At 45.3% G+C, this 18,947-nt stretch overlaps 1 protein-coding gene across 8 annotated transcripts in view; it reads right to left on the bottom strand.

Moving 5' to 3' along the window:
• Positions 1 to 359: 359 nt before the first annotated feature.
• ARHGAP17 (Rho GTPase activating protein 17) overlaps positions 360 to 18,947 on the bottom strand; it is a 99,973-nt gene continuing 81,385 nt past the window's right edge. For 4 of the 8 annotated variants that reach the window (XM_034950909.3, XM_034950913.3, XM_055100448.2 and 1 more), the window contains 3 exons: positions 16,462 to 16,631; positions 11,769 to 12,389; positions 360 to 1,233 (listed from right to left, as the gene is read on the bottom strand). In XM_034950909.3, coding sequence (XP_034806800.3) covers positions 1,103 to 1,233; positions 11,769 to 12,389; positions 16,462 to 16,631 — 922 coding nt within the window. In that variant the 3' untranslated portion in view covers positions 360 to 1,102. Of the gene's footprint in view, positions 1,234 to 8,667; positions 8,717 to 8,740; positions 10,645 to 11,768; positions 12,390 to 16,461; positions 16,632 to 18,947 lie in introns of those variants that run through there. The other 4 variants (XM_034950912.3, XM_063598583.1, XM_055100449.2 and 1 more) reach the window with 2 other exon arrangements.

Consider the following 18,947-nt stretch of genomic DNA (forward strand, 5'->3'; position numbering starts at 1 on the left):
TCTATGGCAATTCACAACTGCTGACGAATGCACCAACCCGGTGGGGCTGAACTCCTGTGAGCTGCCCCCGGGAGTCTGAGTATCTCTAGATGGAAAGAAAGGGATGCCAGCACTGGGAGGACCAAGGGTGCAGCCTTGACCAGAACCTGCACTGAGGATGGCCAGGCTAGGAGGTCTTTGGGGCACCTGGTGGCCTTTTTCACTGCTGCGACCTTGCTCTCTGTTTCTTCAAACTCCTACAGCTACAATTAGACCCTCTCCCCCAAGATGTCCCAGCCACAATTCTATCTGGTTGAGTGGCAACACACACACACTCATGCACACACACACTCCACAATTTATCTCCAAGAATTATGAAGTTTTCATATAAACCACAGAATATATTTAATTCAAATTAAACATGAAACTAGAATAATGTTCGGTCTTTATCAAGTAGCAATTACATTGTTTAAAAAAAAAAAAAAAAGAACAGTACATTTCTGTCTACATTCCGACAATCCAACGAGGCGGCATGGGTCACATCCAGTTTGATGAGGTGACAGAGCCAGCAGTCACCATCCATGGGCATGGTTCTGAGGGGACTGGGGAGACACAGACCATACATGATACAAAATGATTCTGAAGCAAGTCTGAAGGAGAGGAGCCTCCCTCCTAATACATAAGAATGAACATCCGGGTAGCAGAGAGTAGGCGACTTGCATAATGAGCGCATTTTATTAAATAGATAGTTAACGCACTGCTTCTTACTCATTCCAAGTTGCTGTAGGTGCTGCCCGCATTAACAGCAGGGACAAAAGCTTCCTATGCGCGTTTCAGCAGGAATACTCTCTCCACTCCAGGTACTTCTTTGTTTTGGATTTTTTTGGCATGATTTCCTTCCCATGTAAAGAAAGCCAACTTCTTCAAGACACAGGTCATTCAGCTTCAGTGGTGGCCTCCAGGTTCTCCTTGGGCCGTGCAGAAGGCCAGGTCCCGCACAGTGAGGCCCTCCTTTGTCCTCCACTGAAAGCTTTTCACTGTTCGGTCTGCAAAGAAAGAGGTTCGCCTGCCCCTGCTCCACTCGCCAGGGTGGAAGTGGTGGAGGGCTGGGAAAGGGCTTTCTTCACAGGGCAGTGCTCTCGGTATCATTGTCTATATCCAGCAGGATGCGGCCAGGCACGTCTTTGCTGGCTGAGTCTGAGTGCATTTCAGGAAAGATGCTGCGATGCTGTTCTGAAACCCTGGAATTGGAGTCTGGACAAAAACACGAGGAGACATGGTATCAATGAGGGGTAACCCCCGAGAGGCCACCTGAGGGTGCTCTGAGAAGAAGAGAGGCTGGGAAGTTTCAGGGTCAGCCCATGCACACAGGGTCCCTTGCGAGAGGCCTCATCAGCTCTTAGAAGCCAAGTGAAGCCTTTGTGACCCCAGAGGGCAGCTGAGTAGCACAGCCTTGCCTCTGGGCTCCGATGTTGCTTGCTATGAGCCCGGAGCAGCCCTTGGAGATGCAGCTTTTAAAGGATTTGCTTGCTTTGATGGAGGAAAGGAAGGCTCATTCTTCCCAAGGCCTCTAATGCATGAGATGAACCCTCCTGATGGCCCCTGGGCTGCCCTGGGAAGAGGTCTCTCCTCCAGACTGCTGGGTTTTCCTCCTGTTACTAACACTAGGACCTCACCCTCAGCACCAGCAACATTTGGGCCTGAATTATTTGTTGTGGTTGTCCTGTGCATTGTAGGTGTCACCCAACAGATGCCAGTGACATGCAGCCTCCTCCCCCAGTGTGACAACCGAAAGTGTCTCCTGTACATCACAGATCACTGGGGAAGTTTAAACTAAAATGTCTCCAGATGCTGCCGAGTGTCCCCTGGGGAATCACAATCACTGCTGACTGACATCACTGAGGCAGACCAAGTCTCCTGCAAACACTAACATCCCCTTGTCTGTCTAATACACCTCGAATGCCATTTTCATGTCTTATTATGTTGGCTGAAATTCCTTCAGCAATATGGCAAACATATGGTCCTCATGCTGTTGTCCCCCTCTCCTATGCTCTTCCCAGAGGCCAGTGGGTCTCAGATTCATTTATGCATGAACAAATATTTACTGAGCACCTCCCAGGTGCCAGGCACCATTCTACCTGCTGAGGACGCAGCACTGAACAAGATAGGCACAGCCTCAATGAAGCCCACGGTCAAGTGGGCAGACCAAGGGGATCCTAATTAAGACAAAAAGGCTGGCTTCTCTAGTAGATGTGGGTTCTGGCAAATTATGAGAGCTTCATTAGGTATTTTAGGGCTGGTGTAAGAGAGAAGAGAGATGTTTTGTAGTTTTGCTTTGCTGGGTTAGAGGTAGCCATGGCAGGCAGCAGTGAGGGAGTGGGAGGAGGAGGTGGTTTGTGGGGGCGTTTCACAGTTAGGCTTGAGAGCTGCTTTCCCCTACTTGCTGTGGTGCAAAATGACATCCTGTCTGTCCTTGACGGGAGCTAGTTTTGACTATATTTCTGTTCGACCTGCCCCTGTCTACGCAGGCACAGCTTGAAAACGCTGGTGCACTTTGGGGAAGCTCACTGCTTGGAGACTTGTTCCAGCTCCCACCCCTTCCACCTTCCTGTCCCTACAGTTCTGAGCTGTGAGATCTATTTACTCCCTGGGACACCCTTTTTCTCACAGTTACTCCTGGGTTGTCCCTCAAGGTTTCCTATGCACCACAACTCAGAGAAATTTCTAGATTTATGGAGGTGCCAAGGTGTCAAAGAGTTCAGGTGCTGAATGTCATTTCAGACAATTCAGGTCTTGTGATAACTATAAAACCAATGACACTGTGCAGAACTGCACCAGCCTATGGTGCAGCCAAAGGTGGTCTGTATGCACAGAATAGGGGCTGTCTTGGATTTGTCCTAAGCAGAACAGAAGTCAACGAAGGCAGGGACTGTGTCTGTCTTGTTCACAGTGTATCCTCAGTACCTAAAACAGTGACCGGCAAATAGCAGATGTTCAAGAAATTTTGTAGCTGCACACTTGGATGGTTGGATGGATGCATGAAGAGTCATCTAGAGCAACCATCTTTCCAATCCTCCATTCTTACATCCTCAGGCAAAGAAGTAGCTGTGACTTGAAGACGACGTATAAGAAAATCACTGCAAATGCAATCCTTTCCCCATTATCTTGGCCCCCAAAAACAGAAGGGGCTACCAGCCCGTGTCTCTTCTCAGCCCAGAGTTTACCAGAAACTATGGAACCAATGTGACTTGGCGGGGAATGCATGATGCAAAGGCACTGTGTATACGGATGAGATTTCTACTTGTTAATATCTGTATTCACATGCAAGCTAACGCCTATCAGCCACCAAGCCCCTCCACAGCTGCTCTCTTTTTCTTATACATCACATATACATAATTTTTAGATTTGTGCCTCTCTGAATTTTTCTATTTATGATCCACACACATTATTTATTCAAGGGGAAAAAATGTGTTTTGGGGCATAAAGGAAATCCCTTACTCTGCTGCCCACCTGCCCCATCTGGTTTCCCCAGCCCCTCTCTATTCCTACATGAATCAGTCCCTGAAAGAAACAATGACTTTGTTTACACACAAAAAGTAGAAAGAATTACGGCAACCTATACAGAACTAGTTTTCAGAAAGAGACTTCATCACAGTAGCTAACATTAAAAAAAAAATTTTTTTTTGAGATGGGGTCTTGCTCTTTTGCCCAGGCTGCAGTGCAGTCGTGCAATCTCAGCTCACTGCAGCCTCCACCTCCTGGGCTCAACTGATCCTCCCACCTCAGCCTCCCAAGTAGCTAGGACTACAAGCATACGCCACCATGCCTGGCTAATTTTTTTTATTTTTGGTAGAGACAAGGTTTCACCATGTTGACTGGGCTGGTCTTGAACTCCTGGCCTCAAGCAATCCTCCCACCTCGGCTCCCCAAAGTGCTGGGATTACCAGCATGAGCCACCACACCCAGCCTCAGTAGCTGACATTACTATAGAGCACTTACTTACACCAGAGACTGTACTATACACCCACACTTTATTACATCGTCTCACTGAACCCCCACTAACTAATCCTAAGGCAGCAGAAATAAGAAAGGGAGACTCAGAGGCTCTATTCCTTGCCCAAGGTGACACAGCCAGTGTGGACCAAAGAGGATCAAAGCCAGATTGGTTGCACTCTGGCTCTTCGCATTACATTTTCCCTCCTCCCCAGAGGAGTCTGTAAATCCCTGGGTGAGGGCCCTCAAAGACATTATCCGAGATCATTGTTTCAGTCTTACAAACACTCTGGTTTGTTGTAAAAAGGAGAAAATGGTTATTTCAGAAAGACACCTGTAAGAACCTGGTTTGTCTGAAACACCTCTAAATCTTTCTGGCTATGAACTCGTATATTAACTGCACTCCAAGAAGGGCTGGTTTCTGAGCATATGCTTGGAGCTAAGTTCATACAAAAGATATTGTATTTAAAAAAACAAAATAGGCTGGGCGTGGTGGGATGATGGTGTGAGCCCAGAAGTTCCAGACCAGCCCAGGCAACATGAGACTCCGTCTCTATGTGTTTTCTATAAGAAAAACACAAAAATTAGCCGGGTGTGGTGGTGCATGCCTCTAGTTCCACCTTCCAGCTACTTGGGAGATTCGCTTGAGCCCAGGAGGTCAAGGCTGCAGTGGACTGGAATCACACCGCTGCACTCTAGCCTGGGCAACAGAGCAAGACCCTGTCTCTCTTTTTTTAAAAAAAAAAAAAAAAAAAAAAAAAAAAGAGAAAGAGAGGATGACCTCCAGTAACCAGCCTCAGCCCAAAGGCAGAACTTGATACAGTTCATCTCAGATTTGGGGCTCTGACAAATGTAACCCAGGTTCCTTCCTGCACTGAGTATCTCATCCAGGAAACAGAAGTGGGTATTTAAGAGCTAGAAGTGGAATGTTATCACTGAGGGTAGGGTTCTAGAAGATTTACTTATTACTTCAACAATTTTGAATATGTGCTTTCTCGGTTGTGAACTCACCCTTCAAGAAGTCCAAGGTGATTCTGATAGCCACTTTGACAAGTAACAGATCCAAATATGCCCTTGAAAGTAAGTGGTGCAGGCACAACTGCAGGGCGAATAAACTCCCTCCCCCTCTCCACCATCCATCCCTCTTCTCAGACCTAGAGTCTCAGGGAATGCCTTCCTTCACCAGTGAACGGTTTGAGTCTTAAACACTCTGGTTGATTGTTGTAAAAAAGAGATAAAGGTTATTTTAGAAAGACACCTGTAAGAACCTGGTTTTCTTTAAATACCTCTAAACGTCTCTGGCTATGAATTTATATATTATTTGCATTCCAAGAAGGGCTGGTCTTTGAGCATACTGCTTGGAGCTAAGTTTATATGACAAGTATTATATTTCAAAATTAAAAAAAAAAGCAAAAAATCAGACAAAAAAGAAACCTTTTATTGGAGGTCTCTTTTCTGTTTTTTTTTTTTTTTTTTTTTTTAAATAAAATATCTACTGTATGAACTTAGTTCCAAGCAATATCCTCAAAGACCAGCCCTTGGAAGGCAGAGAATATATAAATTCACAACCAAAGAGGTTTAGGGTGCTTTTAGAAAGCAGGTTCTGGCTGGGTGTGGTGGCTCATGCCTGTAATCCCAGCACTTTGGGAGGCCGAGGCAGGCAGATCACCTGAGGTCAGGAGTTCAAGACCAGCCTGGCCAACATGGTGAAACCCCATCTCTACTAAAAATACAAAAATTAGCCGAGCATGGTAGTGAGTGCCTGTAATCCCAGCTACTCAGGAGGCTGAGGCAGGAGAATTGCTTGAACCTGGGAGGTGGAGGTCACAGTGAGCTGAGATCGCACCACTGCATTCCATTCTGAGCAACGGGGTGCTCAGTCTCAAAAAAATAAAAAAATTAAAAAAAAGCAGGTTCTAACAGGTGTCTTTCTAAAATAACCTTTTTCTCCTTTTTACAATGTAATACCTGTCATATAAACTTAGCTCTAACCAGAGTGTTTAAGACCCAAACCATTATTTCCTCAGATAATGTCTTCACTTTCAGGATCCTCACCCAAGGATATACACAACTCTTTTGGGAAAGAGGGAAAATGTTAGAGTGATTAAGAATGATGGGGCCGGATGCAGTGGCTCATGCCTGTAATCCTAGCACTTTGGGAGGCAGAAGTGAGTGGATCACTTGAAGTCATGAGTTGGAGACCAGCCTGGCCAATATGGCGAAACCCTGTCTCTACTAAAAATACAAAAATCAGCCAGGTGTTGCCACACCTGCCTATAATCCCAGCTACTTGGGAGGCTGAGGCAAGAGAACTGCTTAAACCAGGGAGGCAGGGGTTGCAGTGTGCCAAGATTGCACCACTGCACTCCAGCCTGGGTGACAGAGCAAGACTCTGTCTCAAAAAATACACAAAATAAATAAACAGAAGAATGACAGTCCAACCAATCTGGCTTTGATCCTCTTTGGTCGAAGTAGAATTGTGTAATTTTATCAGGAACTGATGATTTCTCATCAGTTTTCTAGGGCTATTAGAGACTCTGAGTCAACTATTCAGGAGTGATTCTGTTCAAGTCTCACTGGATGTTATCTTGACACAATTCTGATTATCTACTTATTAAAAATAAACTGCAAGTAGAAACAGAAGCCACTTAAACATCCAACTAGGAGTAATAATACATCTGGTTGATGAAACATTATGTAGTCACTGAAAAACATGGTTCTAAAAATTACATTATCACATGAGAACGAGCATATGATGTAAAGTGAAATAAAAGGATCCAAATCTGTCTATGTCAAATAATTATGCTCATGTACCTCCTTGCCTTCCAGAAAAACTAAAAGAAAAAAAGGGGCGGGCGTGGTGGCTCACGCCTGTAATCCCAGCACTTTGGGAGGCCGAGATGGGTGGATCACGAGGTCAGCAGATCGAGACCATCTTGGCTAACATGGTGAAACCCCGTCTCTACTAAAAATACAAAAAATTAGCTGGGCGTGGTGGCGTGGGGGCGCCTGTAGTCCCAGCTACTCGGGAGGCTGAGGCAGAAGAATGGTGTGAACCCGGGAGGCGGAGCTTGCAGTGAGTCAAGATCGTGCCACTGCACTCCGGCCTGGGGAACAGAGCGAGACTCCGTCTGAAAAAAAAAAAAAAGAGAAGAGAAGAGGAGAGAAGAGGAGAAAAGAAAAAAAGTAGAATATAAATGGCAGACTTTTTCAATTGTATAGCTACAGTTGATTTCTTATTATTTCCATTTCTCAAGAGTTTTAATATCCATGCTTATTTTTATTTATTTGAGACAGAGTCTCACTCTGTCACCCAGGCTGGAGTGTAGTGGCGCAATCTCAGCTCACTGCGACCTCCACCTCCTGGGTTCAAGCAGTTCTCCTGCCTTGGCCTCCCAAGTAGCTGGGATTACAGGCACCCACCACGACACCCAGCTAACTTTTTGTATTCTCAGTAGAGATGGGGTTTCCCCATGTTGGCCAGGCTGGTCTTGAACTCCTGACCTCAAGTGATCCAGCCGCCTCAGCCTCCCAAAGTGCTGGGATTACAGGCATGAGCCACCGTGCCCCAGCTCATGCTTATTTTTAAAAAGGCATTACCTCCATGACATAAGAAGGGTGAGAGTTTAAAAAGCAAACACTATGAAATTAGCCAGCAAAGTGTCCAGGCTGATGGCTACTATGTGAGTGATTTGGTCTATCTGTGGTACAGTGGACTAACGCCTCACAGACAGTCTCAGGCTCACTAAATTATATGAATGTATATGTTATCTCCTTCTGCAGAGCACTGTCTTTTTAACCCATGAAAGAAGTGAGATTCAAAAAACCAAGTGGTGCATCAGAATCAAAATATGGATACCTGGGTTCCACCCCCAGTCTCCTGTGTTTGGGTCCTAGAAGGCCGGGTCCGGGTGTATGAGTTTTTAAAACCCTGATGTGTGAATCTAACATAGAAATCTGATTAAAACTATTTTCTTCTAGATAAAAATGATAAATAGCAGGCCAGGCACAATGGCTCACGCCTATAATCCCAGCACTTTGGGAGGCTGAGGCGGCCGGATCACCTAAGGTCAGGAGTTCGAGACCAGCCTGGCCAACATGGTGAAGCCCCGTCTCTACTAAAAATAAAAAAAATAGCCAGATATGGTGGCAGGCGCCTATAATCCCAGGTACTCAGGAGGCTGAGGCAGGAGAATTGCTTGAACCTGGGAGGCGGAGCTTGCAGTGAGCCGAGATTGCGCGTATATTAAGAACTCTAACTGGCTAACAGAATAACCTTGGACTTTCTCTTATTTGATCTTCAACAATTTAGACAGATGTCACCACTTTACAGATCAGCCAGGTTGTGCCTAGCCTATGTTATACCAAGAGCTGAAATTCTAACTCAGTCAGGTCTCACTCCATAACGTGTGTTCTTCCTACTATACCTCAAGCTTGCCTGATATGGAAAAGAATGGAAATTAAAGAAGTAACAAGGACAGCCCTGTGACCACCTGTTTCACATCTGGGTACACACTTAGTATTCCGAATCATTGCAGCAAGCATCAACAAAGCCAGTCCTCCTTCAGTGCATGCACTATTAGTAGGGATGCAAGCAGGCAGGGTTAGGGTGGCCGGTTAGTAACAGGCATGAGTGCACAAATATGATCATCAAGTAGCAAAAATGCATTGGCCAATCAGGTGCCTTTTCCTTACCATTAAATATTCCAATCTCAGTTCTTACTGAATATGGCAGGTCATACATCTAAATTATTTAATAAAATGTTTAAATTAGAATACTCTTTGCTAAAATCTATTACTTCAAAAATAGCAAGATGTAAACTCTTTTACATGGGAATTAAAACTCTTACTGCTCTCTAGAGTCACAATTAACAGGAGACTCAAAATGATGCCAGAATGCCGGCATCCTCCAGTGCTGGTGCTGAGCTGTGAGAAGTTGGCTGCCAAACCTGCTTGGCAGCAATAATCTCCCCCCAAGAGTTTATCTTAATCCCATTAGCCTTAACCCAACTCTTTAAAACCCTAACTTAATCCAATTCTAAAGGAATAACCTGTTTTCAGGAATTTATCCATCTAAAGTTTTCTAAGTGAAAGCATTATGTCATAATAAAGGACCATCCTGTCCACGGAAATTATATATTTTTTCCTCCTTGAAAAACCCAATGGCTACATCCAAGAATGGTTAATAGCAGTATGATCAATACTAGCAGATTAAAAAATTCTAAATGTTGGCCTTCTGTGTACTTTCAATGGGAGGCCAGGGGATTTTAAGATAGTACAGGTTAATTCTGTAATACAAAGATAACTCTGGTAACCTGGAATTTCTTGAGTTAGGAGAATTCATAGCATAGACCGGTTTTTAAATAGCTAGTATCTTTGGGAAACACATTTTTAATGTAAAATTTCACTTATCTAATAATTACAGGCAGTACATTACAGTGTTGTAGCAGATCAGTAAACTAAACTTGTGGAATAAATACACCCCGGGTAACAATGGTATTAAAAAATAGGCATAATTCTGGTTTGGAATCTTTCATTTAAATAAAAGGAAATATCTGAGAATAACATTTTGGTGTGTCACAAGCATGAAATTGTGGAATCGCACCCGGGCCTCCTCCCTGTTTTGAAGGCTACGCTCTGGTTTTCCACTTACGGTTCCTACAGAAAGCCTTACTCAGACCTAAGCTGTGAGCACTCTGGCTAAGGGGCCCACAGTAGGCGTAAGGCTCAGGCCAGCTGATGAAAGCAGCTGTACACATAATGAGGGCCTTATGCTGTCCACATGGAGACCCAGCGGCAGACTTAGATGAGCTCACAGTGCCTTTTAAAAAGCTCATATGGTTTAATAAAGCAAAACGTAAGCATGCTAGAATGCAAAGGAATTTAAAATAATTCAGTGTAGGGTATTTGGCGGAAGACTTTTTTTAATTTTTGGGTATTGAGAATTTAAAATATCAAATTAAGAAGCTCCATGCAGTTAACTTGCACTTAAGATACAAAAACTTAAAATTGAAGCTCAAGACACAAAGGACACAATTTCCTCCCGTGCTGACTGCACCTGGGTCCTCTTTGGTTGGATGCTGGTGAGCCCATCAGTGACAGGTAAAGCACACTGGGAAGAGTAGACTGCTGCTAAGAGGCTCACCAAAAAGATAGAAGATATTCCTTTTTTTTTTTTTTTTAAGAGACAGGGTCTCATTCTGTCACGCAGGCTGGACTGCAGTGTGCAGTGACACAATCACTACCCAATGCAGTCTCGAACTCCTGAGCTCAAGCAATCCTCTTGCCTCAGCCACTCAAAGTACTGGGATTAGAGGCACGAGCCACTGTGCCTGGCCCCTAAGAAAGAAGATACTCTTCAAGAGCAGCTTGAAATCAGGCTCTTGATCTACTGACATCTACTCCTTGAATTTGAAGCACTGCAGCTCAAAGTGCTTCTGATAAAAATAAAGAAATGTCAATATGCTACAGAATGGATGGCCCATTGGCTGTCAGGGCACACGGTCAAACGGCTGCTCCTGAGCACACGGTCAAAAGCACATATGCAAAAAAAACACGGCTAAGCAGGAGCATTTGGAGCTGTGGGGCGAGCTATGGGGCAAGCTGCTCGGGGCCATTACAGACCTTAGTCCTGGAAACCTTCCCCACCTGTGAGGGCACTAGGAAGGGCATCTATTGGGAAACAAAACAAACAAACCAACATGGCTTTGTTGTTTTCAAAATAAAAGCTCTGATGGCATCAGAAAAAAAGTTATTAACCATTTATAACATGTGCAAATTATGTATTATATTCCTGAAAAAAGTTATCAAAAGCTGTTAGAATCAGTTAACCGTCACCCTTTGGGTTAATGGAAACCTTGGCACATTTTTAGCTGCAAAGTCACTCAATATGGTTGGAAAGCCCAGAGGTGTTATTTCAGCTTCTTTTCTAAAAGTGCCTCCACTTAGAACAATTTAAACTAGGCTGCTGTAAGAAATTATTTGAGGCCCCTAATTACCATTTTTTAAAACACACTAGAAACCCCCATATTCATCCTTAAATTAAATAATAAATTAGAGCATTTGGGATGGAAATATTCTTGAAATGTTAAATAAAATGGTCATGTTCTAGACTATTAAAAATATGCCATTAGGTAGCCCACTAAAACCTGTACAATCACCACCACTTCCAAACAGGTTCCCACTGGGTCTACAGGAAAATCTTGATTCTTCCCTCCCAAGCCATTAGAACATGACAGTGCCCTGAGATCTCCCTTCTGGAGCATTCAATTTGGCATAAATCATGTTTTTTAAAGTTATACCTGAAATTCTGTACTTAATATGAATACTTTTACTCTTAGAAGTACTGTTTAAGCATTTTAATGAGGAATTCACTAAGAAATAAAGTTCATGCTCGTGTTGTAAAATACCTTCCACCTGGAATAAAAGTCATTATGTTGAGAAAAATGTAAACGTACATAGGTCTTAAACACACAAGCAACTATAAGTCAGGGGTCGGCAAACTTAAAGGACCAGGCAGTAAATGTTTCCAACTTTGTGGGCCACAGGATCTTTGGTCACGACTACCCAGCTCTGCTGTTTCAGCACCAATGCAGCCACAGACAATATGTTAACAAATGGGTGTAGCTGTGTTCCAATAAAACTTTAATGACAAAAACTGGCTGCAGGACAGGTTTGGTTTGGCTTGCAGGTGTAGTTTGCTGACACCTGGCATAAATCAAAGCTTAAATAAAATGTAGTAGTACAAAAGCAATGTAGAGCAGACGAGGAAATATGGGCATTGATGTCCTACTTACCTGTTACTATCTTGGAAGCTGTTGGTGCTGTGTTGGTGAGGCTGCTGTCCCCAGCTGAGTGGACACCAGGAGGTTGTGGGGGTGGGGGCACGCTGGGCCGGTTCCTTGGCTTTGGTACTGGTCTCGGTCTCGGTAAGGTTCCAGCATGTGGCTGTGCAGTCTCAGGGTTACCCCCCGCCAGGGTCTGAGGAGCTGGCAGACTTGGGTTCTGTTTTCCTAGGGGCGGAGTACTGGGGGGCGTTGGAGTCTGGGGAGGGGTGTGAGATGGCTGCTCAAGTCCATGCTCACTGGGCAATGCCATGGGGTTGGGAGGGCCCTGGCTATTGGGTTTGGTGTGCATCAGTGGCGTGGCCTGTGTAGGGGGCTGCGGCGGCGGGTGATTGGGAGCTTGGATTGGAGACAGGCTGCTGGAGTACCTCCGGGGTGCTGAGAGCTGGGAGGGGGCGGAGGGCTGGCCTGGAGGCTGGCCCGTGTGCTGGGTGGGAGGAGAGGGGCTTCGGGTGGGTGGCTTTGGTGACAGACTGGGTGGATGCTGAGATGTTCCTGAAGAACTCTGGCCCCCGGGGTGGCCAGGAGGTGGGTTGCCTGGTTTCGGGGGTGCTGGAGCGGGTTTTTTAACAGCTGCACAAAAAGAGAAAAAACACCTTTCAGTAGGAACAGTGAGGCAGCAACCAACCCTGGCCAGGAGCCCAAAGTTAACCTCACCAGTAATAAGGTACACCAGCATCATGTACCTCTGATGAGAGGTGGTCAGGAGGGCACCACACTGTGTCTTCCTCCCCAAAGCCCATAACCCATCAGAACATCTGACAGACACAAATTGAAGGCCTTTCTTCAAAATGCCTGACCAGTACTCTCCAAAACCGTCAAGGCCATAGAAAAGCACAGAAAGACGGAGAACGTGTCACAGACAGCAGGAGACGAAGAAGATACGATGACTACATGTAATGTGGGCTCCTGGATGAGATCCTGGGACAGAAAATGGACATGAGTGGAAAAACTAGGGAAATCTGAACAAAATGTGGAGTCTAGTTAATGGTAATGAACCGCAAGGTGCAGTAGCTCACGCCTGTGATCTCAGCACTTTGGGAGGCCAAAGCAGGCGGATCACTTGAGTGCGGGAGTTCAAGGCCAGCCTGAGCAACGTGGCAAAACCCCATCTCTACAAAAAACTACAAAAATTAGCTGGGCGTGGTGGCATGCACCTGTAATCCCAGCTACTCATGAGGCTGAGGTGGGAGGATCCCATGAGCCTGGGAAGTCCAAGGCTGCAGTGATCACACCACTGAATTCCAGCCTGGGCAACAGAGTGAGACCATTTCAAAAAAAAAAAAAAGTTGGGGGGGATGGGGGGACTAGCCCAATGTTGATTTCTGAGCTGGGGTACATGTGCTATGGTCATGTAACACATTAACAACAGGGGAAACTGAGTAAGGGGCATATGGGAACTCTCAGCATTATCTTTGCAACTTTTCTATAAATTCAAAATTACTCCAAACAAACAAGTTTATTTTAAAAATTAAGTACATTATGCACATTTGAAAGGGCTTTAAAGGCCTATCGTTTTGAAAGTTCAATAAGAAGAAAACTGTTAACAGAGGCCACCCCAATGACACGGAAGTGCTGCCCTCAGCCCACTTAGCAGCCTCCTCATTAGGGCCCCATGGGAAGATGCAGAAAGAGGCAGAACAGCCGGGAGGGACCACCAAGCATGACTAGTTCACCCTCATATAACATGACCCCTGATCCCAAGCCACCTTCTCCTTGAGAGTTTGATTGGTTTGATTGGTCTTAATAACAGAATTTCTACCAATTCCACAACCATTTGAGTTAATAGATATGTCCTGGACAAAAGCATGAATAAATCTGGAAGAGTTGCCTTAGAATTATTTCTCTAAAGAGAGCTGAATCACATCACTCTCCTCCCTACACCAGCTGAGATCAGGGATAGGAACCTGGGACTGACGAGGGCAGGAGGGAAAACGACAGATCTGGGGCTCTGGTTTTGGGCTGGGAGGGGTAGGGGGAAAGGAGAGACTTTAGCCTTTTTCAAACTCTGCTAAGATCCTACTGGTTCTCTAAGAAAAAAAGAGAAGGAAATGAAGGAAAGAAATGAACATGTATCACTCTTATCACCAGTACCAAGTAAGGCCTTTTATATAAATTATGCACATTATAATTTATATAAATTATCTCATTCAAGTCTCATAAGCTCATTGCAGGGCAAGCTCTGTTATCCCCATTTTCACAGAGAAGAAAACTGAGGCTTGAAGAGGGCCAGTGTTTGGTAATAGGTCACACAGCTAGTAAGGGGCAGAACAGAGACTCCTGCCCATGACATGTGGACTCCCTGAATGCTTTTTCCTCTTCCTCCTTCCCCTATTCCCCAGCTGCCTGTTTACAGGGCCCAGAATTCAGGATTGAAAAGGGTAAAGTCTCGGGGGCTCACGCCTGTATTCCCAGCACTCTGACTGGCTGAGGCAGGAAGATCACTCAAGACCAGCCTGGGCAACACAGTGAGACCCCGACTCTACAAAAAAATAAAGCAGCCAGGCATGGTGGCATGTGCCTGTAGTACCAGCATTTTGAGAGGCCAAAGTGGGAGGATCACTTGAGTCCAGTGGCTGGAGGATGCAGTGAGCTATTATCACGCCACTGCATTCCAGCATGGGTGAGAAAACGAGACCCTGCCTCTAAAAAACATAAGAAAGGAAAAAAAAGAAAGAAAAAAGGGTAAAGTCTACTCTGCTACACTGGTCTGGAACTTTCAACCCTGGAACTCAGAAACCACCAACCAGCTTACATTAGCTGTACTCCAGACTGCCATCGGCATTTAAAAAAAAAGTCTAGTTTTCTGTTCTAAGCAATACTAATTGTAAAGTCATACTGAATAAAAGCTCGTTCCTGAAATTTAAGGGTGTGAAGAGGATGAGGATGAGGAGAGGGAGCGTGGGAGCAAAGTGTCAGGGGGAGGGGCTGGGAGAAATGGAGGCCTTGTCTGAGACCACCTCAGAGGCGCAGGGGGTGGGGAAGGCAAAAAGAATCAAACCTATCCTGCGAAGAAGCCTGGGAGCTGTGATTTCGGGAAGCATGAAAGACTCTGAATGCGGCTATAAGGAAAAGAGTCTTCTTAATCCAAAACTAGAGTCACACCTGGAATCTAGGTACAGAAGACTAACTTCCCTCAAGGATCAGCTGAGATCCTGATAAGATGACAGGGCCCAGAGAGGCAGCCTTAAGAAGAATAAAGTGGGGGTCTGCAACCAAGCAGTGGACTTCAATTTGCCTCCCTGCCTATAATTTGTAGAAATTCCACTAACATTTGTGTAGTGCTTTATAAAGACCATGCTTCTATAGACAGACACAGTGAATTTAATCCATTTTTTTTTTCTTTTTTCGGGATGGAGTCTTGCTCTGTTGGCCAGGCTGGGGTGCAGTGGCACAATCTTGGCTCACTGCAACCTCTGCCTCCCAGGTTCAAGCAATTCTCCTGCCTCAGCCTCTTGAGTAGCTGGGACCACAGGCGTGCAGCACCATGCCCGGCTAATTTTTGTATTTTTAGTAGAGATGGGGTTTCACTATGTTGGCCAGGCTGGTCTTGAACCCCTGGCTCAAGCGATCCACCCACCCCGGCCTCCCAAAGTGCTGGGATTACTGGTGTGAGCCACTGCGCCTGGCCTCTCTTTTTTATTTTAGAGATGGGGTCTCATCTGTTGTCCAGGCTGGAGTGCGGTGGTGCAATCATAGCTCACTGCAGGCTTGACCTCCTGGGCTCAAGTGATCCTCCTGCCTCAGCCTCCTGAGCAGCTGGGACTATAGGTGTGTGTCACCACACCCAGATAATTTTAAAAAATTTTTTTGTAGAGGTGGGCTCTCACTATGTTGACCAGATTGGTCTCCAACTCCTGGCCTCAAGCGATCTTCCTGCCTCAGCCTCCCAAAGTGCTGGGATTATAGGTGTGAGCCACCATGCCCAGCTGGAAGAAGTGATTTTTGAGGTGAGACCTGAATGGTAAGAAGAAACCATGTGAAGATATGGGACAGAATGTTCTGGAAGCCCTAAGGAGGGGATGAACTTAGTTGATTCAAGGAACCAAGAGTGGAGTGTGTTGAGAGCGGGGAGTGTAAGCTCTGGGCTCAGAGGTAGGCCCCACCAGAGCACAGAGAACCCAGGGTGAGAAGTTTGCATGGAAGCCACTGAAGAGTTTAACCAAGAGAGGACATGATCTGCTTGGAGTTTTAAAGCAATTCCCCTGGCTGCTGGGTGGAGGACTGCAGGGAAGACAGGTGGGAGCAGTTAAGATTCTGTTAATCAGGACCTAGGAAAGCCTTCACCCCAACTCCGAAGCAAAAGTGCCTCCCAGACCCACAAAGCTGAGAAGTACAGAGGCTGTGGTAGTCTCCAAACAGAGCGAGGGCTTGGGACACCAGGAAAACTGGGAGCATTTCTGCAGAACTGTTTGTTTGTTAAGCTTTGTCACGCCTAAGGAAAAACTAAATGTCTGCTTTTCTGTTCTCTATTTTTTCCTTTTTCTTTAATGACTTTTCTCTTGAATGACTGAATTTTCTGCTTGGGATTTTACAATAGACATAGAAAAGATCTGGCCACAAGCCTCACCATCTGAATCCTTGCACTAACTTAAGGAGGTCTGCACAGCCTTCCCTGAGGGCAAGGAGGACGGTGGCTGCTTACCTCGGCGCAGTGTATGCGGGCTGGGCCCTGCAGCATTGTGAGGTTGGCCCACGGAGAGCTGGTGGGAGCCAGCAGCTGCCTGGGGCTGGTTTTGGCTAGATGCTATCTGACTGTTGTTTCTCCCTGGTGCTGGCACAGCTGCAGATACAGGGTCCTTCGGTTTGGGAGGACTAAGAGGAGTAAAAGTCAAGTTAGACATCAGACAATCCCAGCTAGAAAATCTGAACATACTGCACATAAAACATAAGATTCCAAGCAGAGTTTTCACTTCGGCAGGCAGGAGAAGGATCTGAAATTCTAACTAGCTCACACTGGGCTTATAAAGCTAATGTTTACTTGGTGCCATATAAAGAGCTAATGTTTACTTGGTGCCATTTTTTTTTAAGAGATGAGGTCTTGCTATGTTGCCCAGGTTGGTCTCAAATTTCTGGACTCAAGCAATTCTCCTGCCTCAGCATCCCGAGTAGCCGGGACTATAGGACTATTTATTTTATAAGATTCGTTGCATCAGACTGGACTCCAATGACTCTGCCGCTCCAGTATCATCAGAGAGACCATTTCAAAGCAACCAATGCGGAGTTTTCAGTTCTACTGCATTTGGACTTAAATTGGGCAGTACTTAATACCATGAAATGGCTTTTACATGTTGACATATACACTGTACAAAACTAAGCAAAAGCCATGGCAAAATAAGACTCTAAATGATAAAGGGCTTGATTATTATCAATAACTTGGACTGAAGAAGGAGAACTCAGAGGCTAAATGACTACTCGAAGTCCAGAGTTGGTAGCAGCAGGATAGAGATCAGAATTCAGGCTTCCTGTTTCCTGGCCCAGAACTTTTTATACCAAACATTGTAGCTCCATTTTGTCAAGGTCACCAAAGAGTGAATAACATTAGTGTAATGTACATAAAAATACCTACAGAATACAGTATAAAAAACAAACAGCAGGCCAGGCGCAGTGACTCACGCCTGTAACGCCAGCACTTTGGGAGGCTGAGGCACGTGGATCACTTGAGGTCAGGAGTTCAAGACCAGCCTGGCCAACAAGGTGAAACCCCGTCTCTAATAAAAATACAAATATTAGCCAGGCGTGGTGGCGCATGCCTGTAGTCCCAGCTACTCTGGAGGCTGAGTTGGGAGAATCGCTTGAACCCAGGAGGTGGAGGTTGCCGTGAGTCAAGATCATGCCACTGCACTCCAGCCTGGCTGACAGAGCAAGATGCTGTCTCAAAAAAAAAAAAAAGCAAAGTAACTGACATTCCATTTGTCCTTCTGCGTTAAGACTAATTATTGTCTTAAATAATACATTTAGCCTTGATTAAACAAATGGAATGTCACAAGGAAATGAAAATATGTAAATTGGCTGGGTATGGTGGCTCATGCCTGTAATCCCAGCACTTTGGGAGGTTACGGAGGGAGGATTGCTTGAGACCAGGATTGAAGACCAGCCTGGGCAACACAGTGAGACCTCGTCTCTACAAAAAATTTTAAAAAATTAGCTGGGCATGGGGGTGCACTACTATAGTCCCAGTTGGGAGGCTGAGGTGGGAAGATCGCTTGAGCCTGGGAGATTAAAAGGCTGTAGTGAGCCATGATCACACCACTGCCCTCCAGCGTGGGTGACAGAGCAAGACCCTGTCTGAAAAAAAAAAAAAAAAACAGCCCGGGGCAGTAGCTCACGCCTGTAATCCCAGCACTTTGGGAGGCCAAGGCAGGTGGATCACTTGAGGTCAGGAGATCGCAACCAGCCTGGCAAACATGGTGAAACCCCATCTCTACTGAAAATACAAAAATTAGCCAGGCATGGTGGTCCATGCCTGTAATCCCAGCTACTCTGGCGGCTGAGGCAGGAGAATCATTTGAACCCAGGAGGCAGAGGTTGCAGTGAGCCAACATTGCACCACTGCACTCCAGCCTGGGCAACAGAGCGAGACTTCGTCTCAAAAAATAAATTAATAAATAAAAATAAAAAACAAAATCAAGAAAAAGAAAATAAGTGAATTCACTTAGACTTTTTTCCTTCAAACAAAAAAATTTAAACCAAAACAAGTACATGCATAGGGCACAATTATTGACAAGCTAACGTGCAGCCTATGACGTGCACGGGAAGCCCTAAGAAGTCTGAAGTCTTAATTTTTTTTAACCCCAAAGTAAACTTGCCCAAAGTGAAGAAAATGGAATTCAGGAATGCATAAAGCATTCAGCATTCAGTTTTAATGGTGAAACAAGATTCCTATCTCACGAGCAGCTTCACACACAACAAGGCTCTCCCTTGCTCATCCCAAGGACGATGAGAAAGGAGTTCTTCCAAGGCAAATTCATCTCTCTGTGTGGGAAATAAATGTGTGGATAAACAGCCTGTCCTTGTTTTGTGCACATTTATTTTACTTCATATATGATCATTCAGTGTGTCGTGGACGGCCAACACAGAACATATGACAACAAAAATTTTGGCACACATGTATGCAGAGCTAAGCAGCTG

The sequence above is a fragment of the Pan paniscus genome, chromosome 18 (genome assembly GCF_029289425.2).
Source record: "Pan paniscus chromosome 18, NHGRI_mPanPan1-v2.0_pri, whole genome shotgun sequence".
In the NCBI taxonomy this organism is placed as follows: domain Eukaryota; kingdom Metazoa; phylum Chordata; class Mammalia; order Primates; family Hominidae; genus Pan; species Pan paniscus.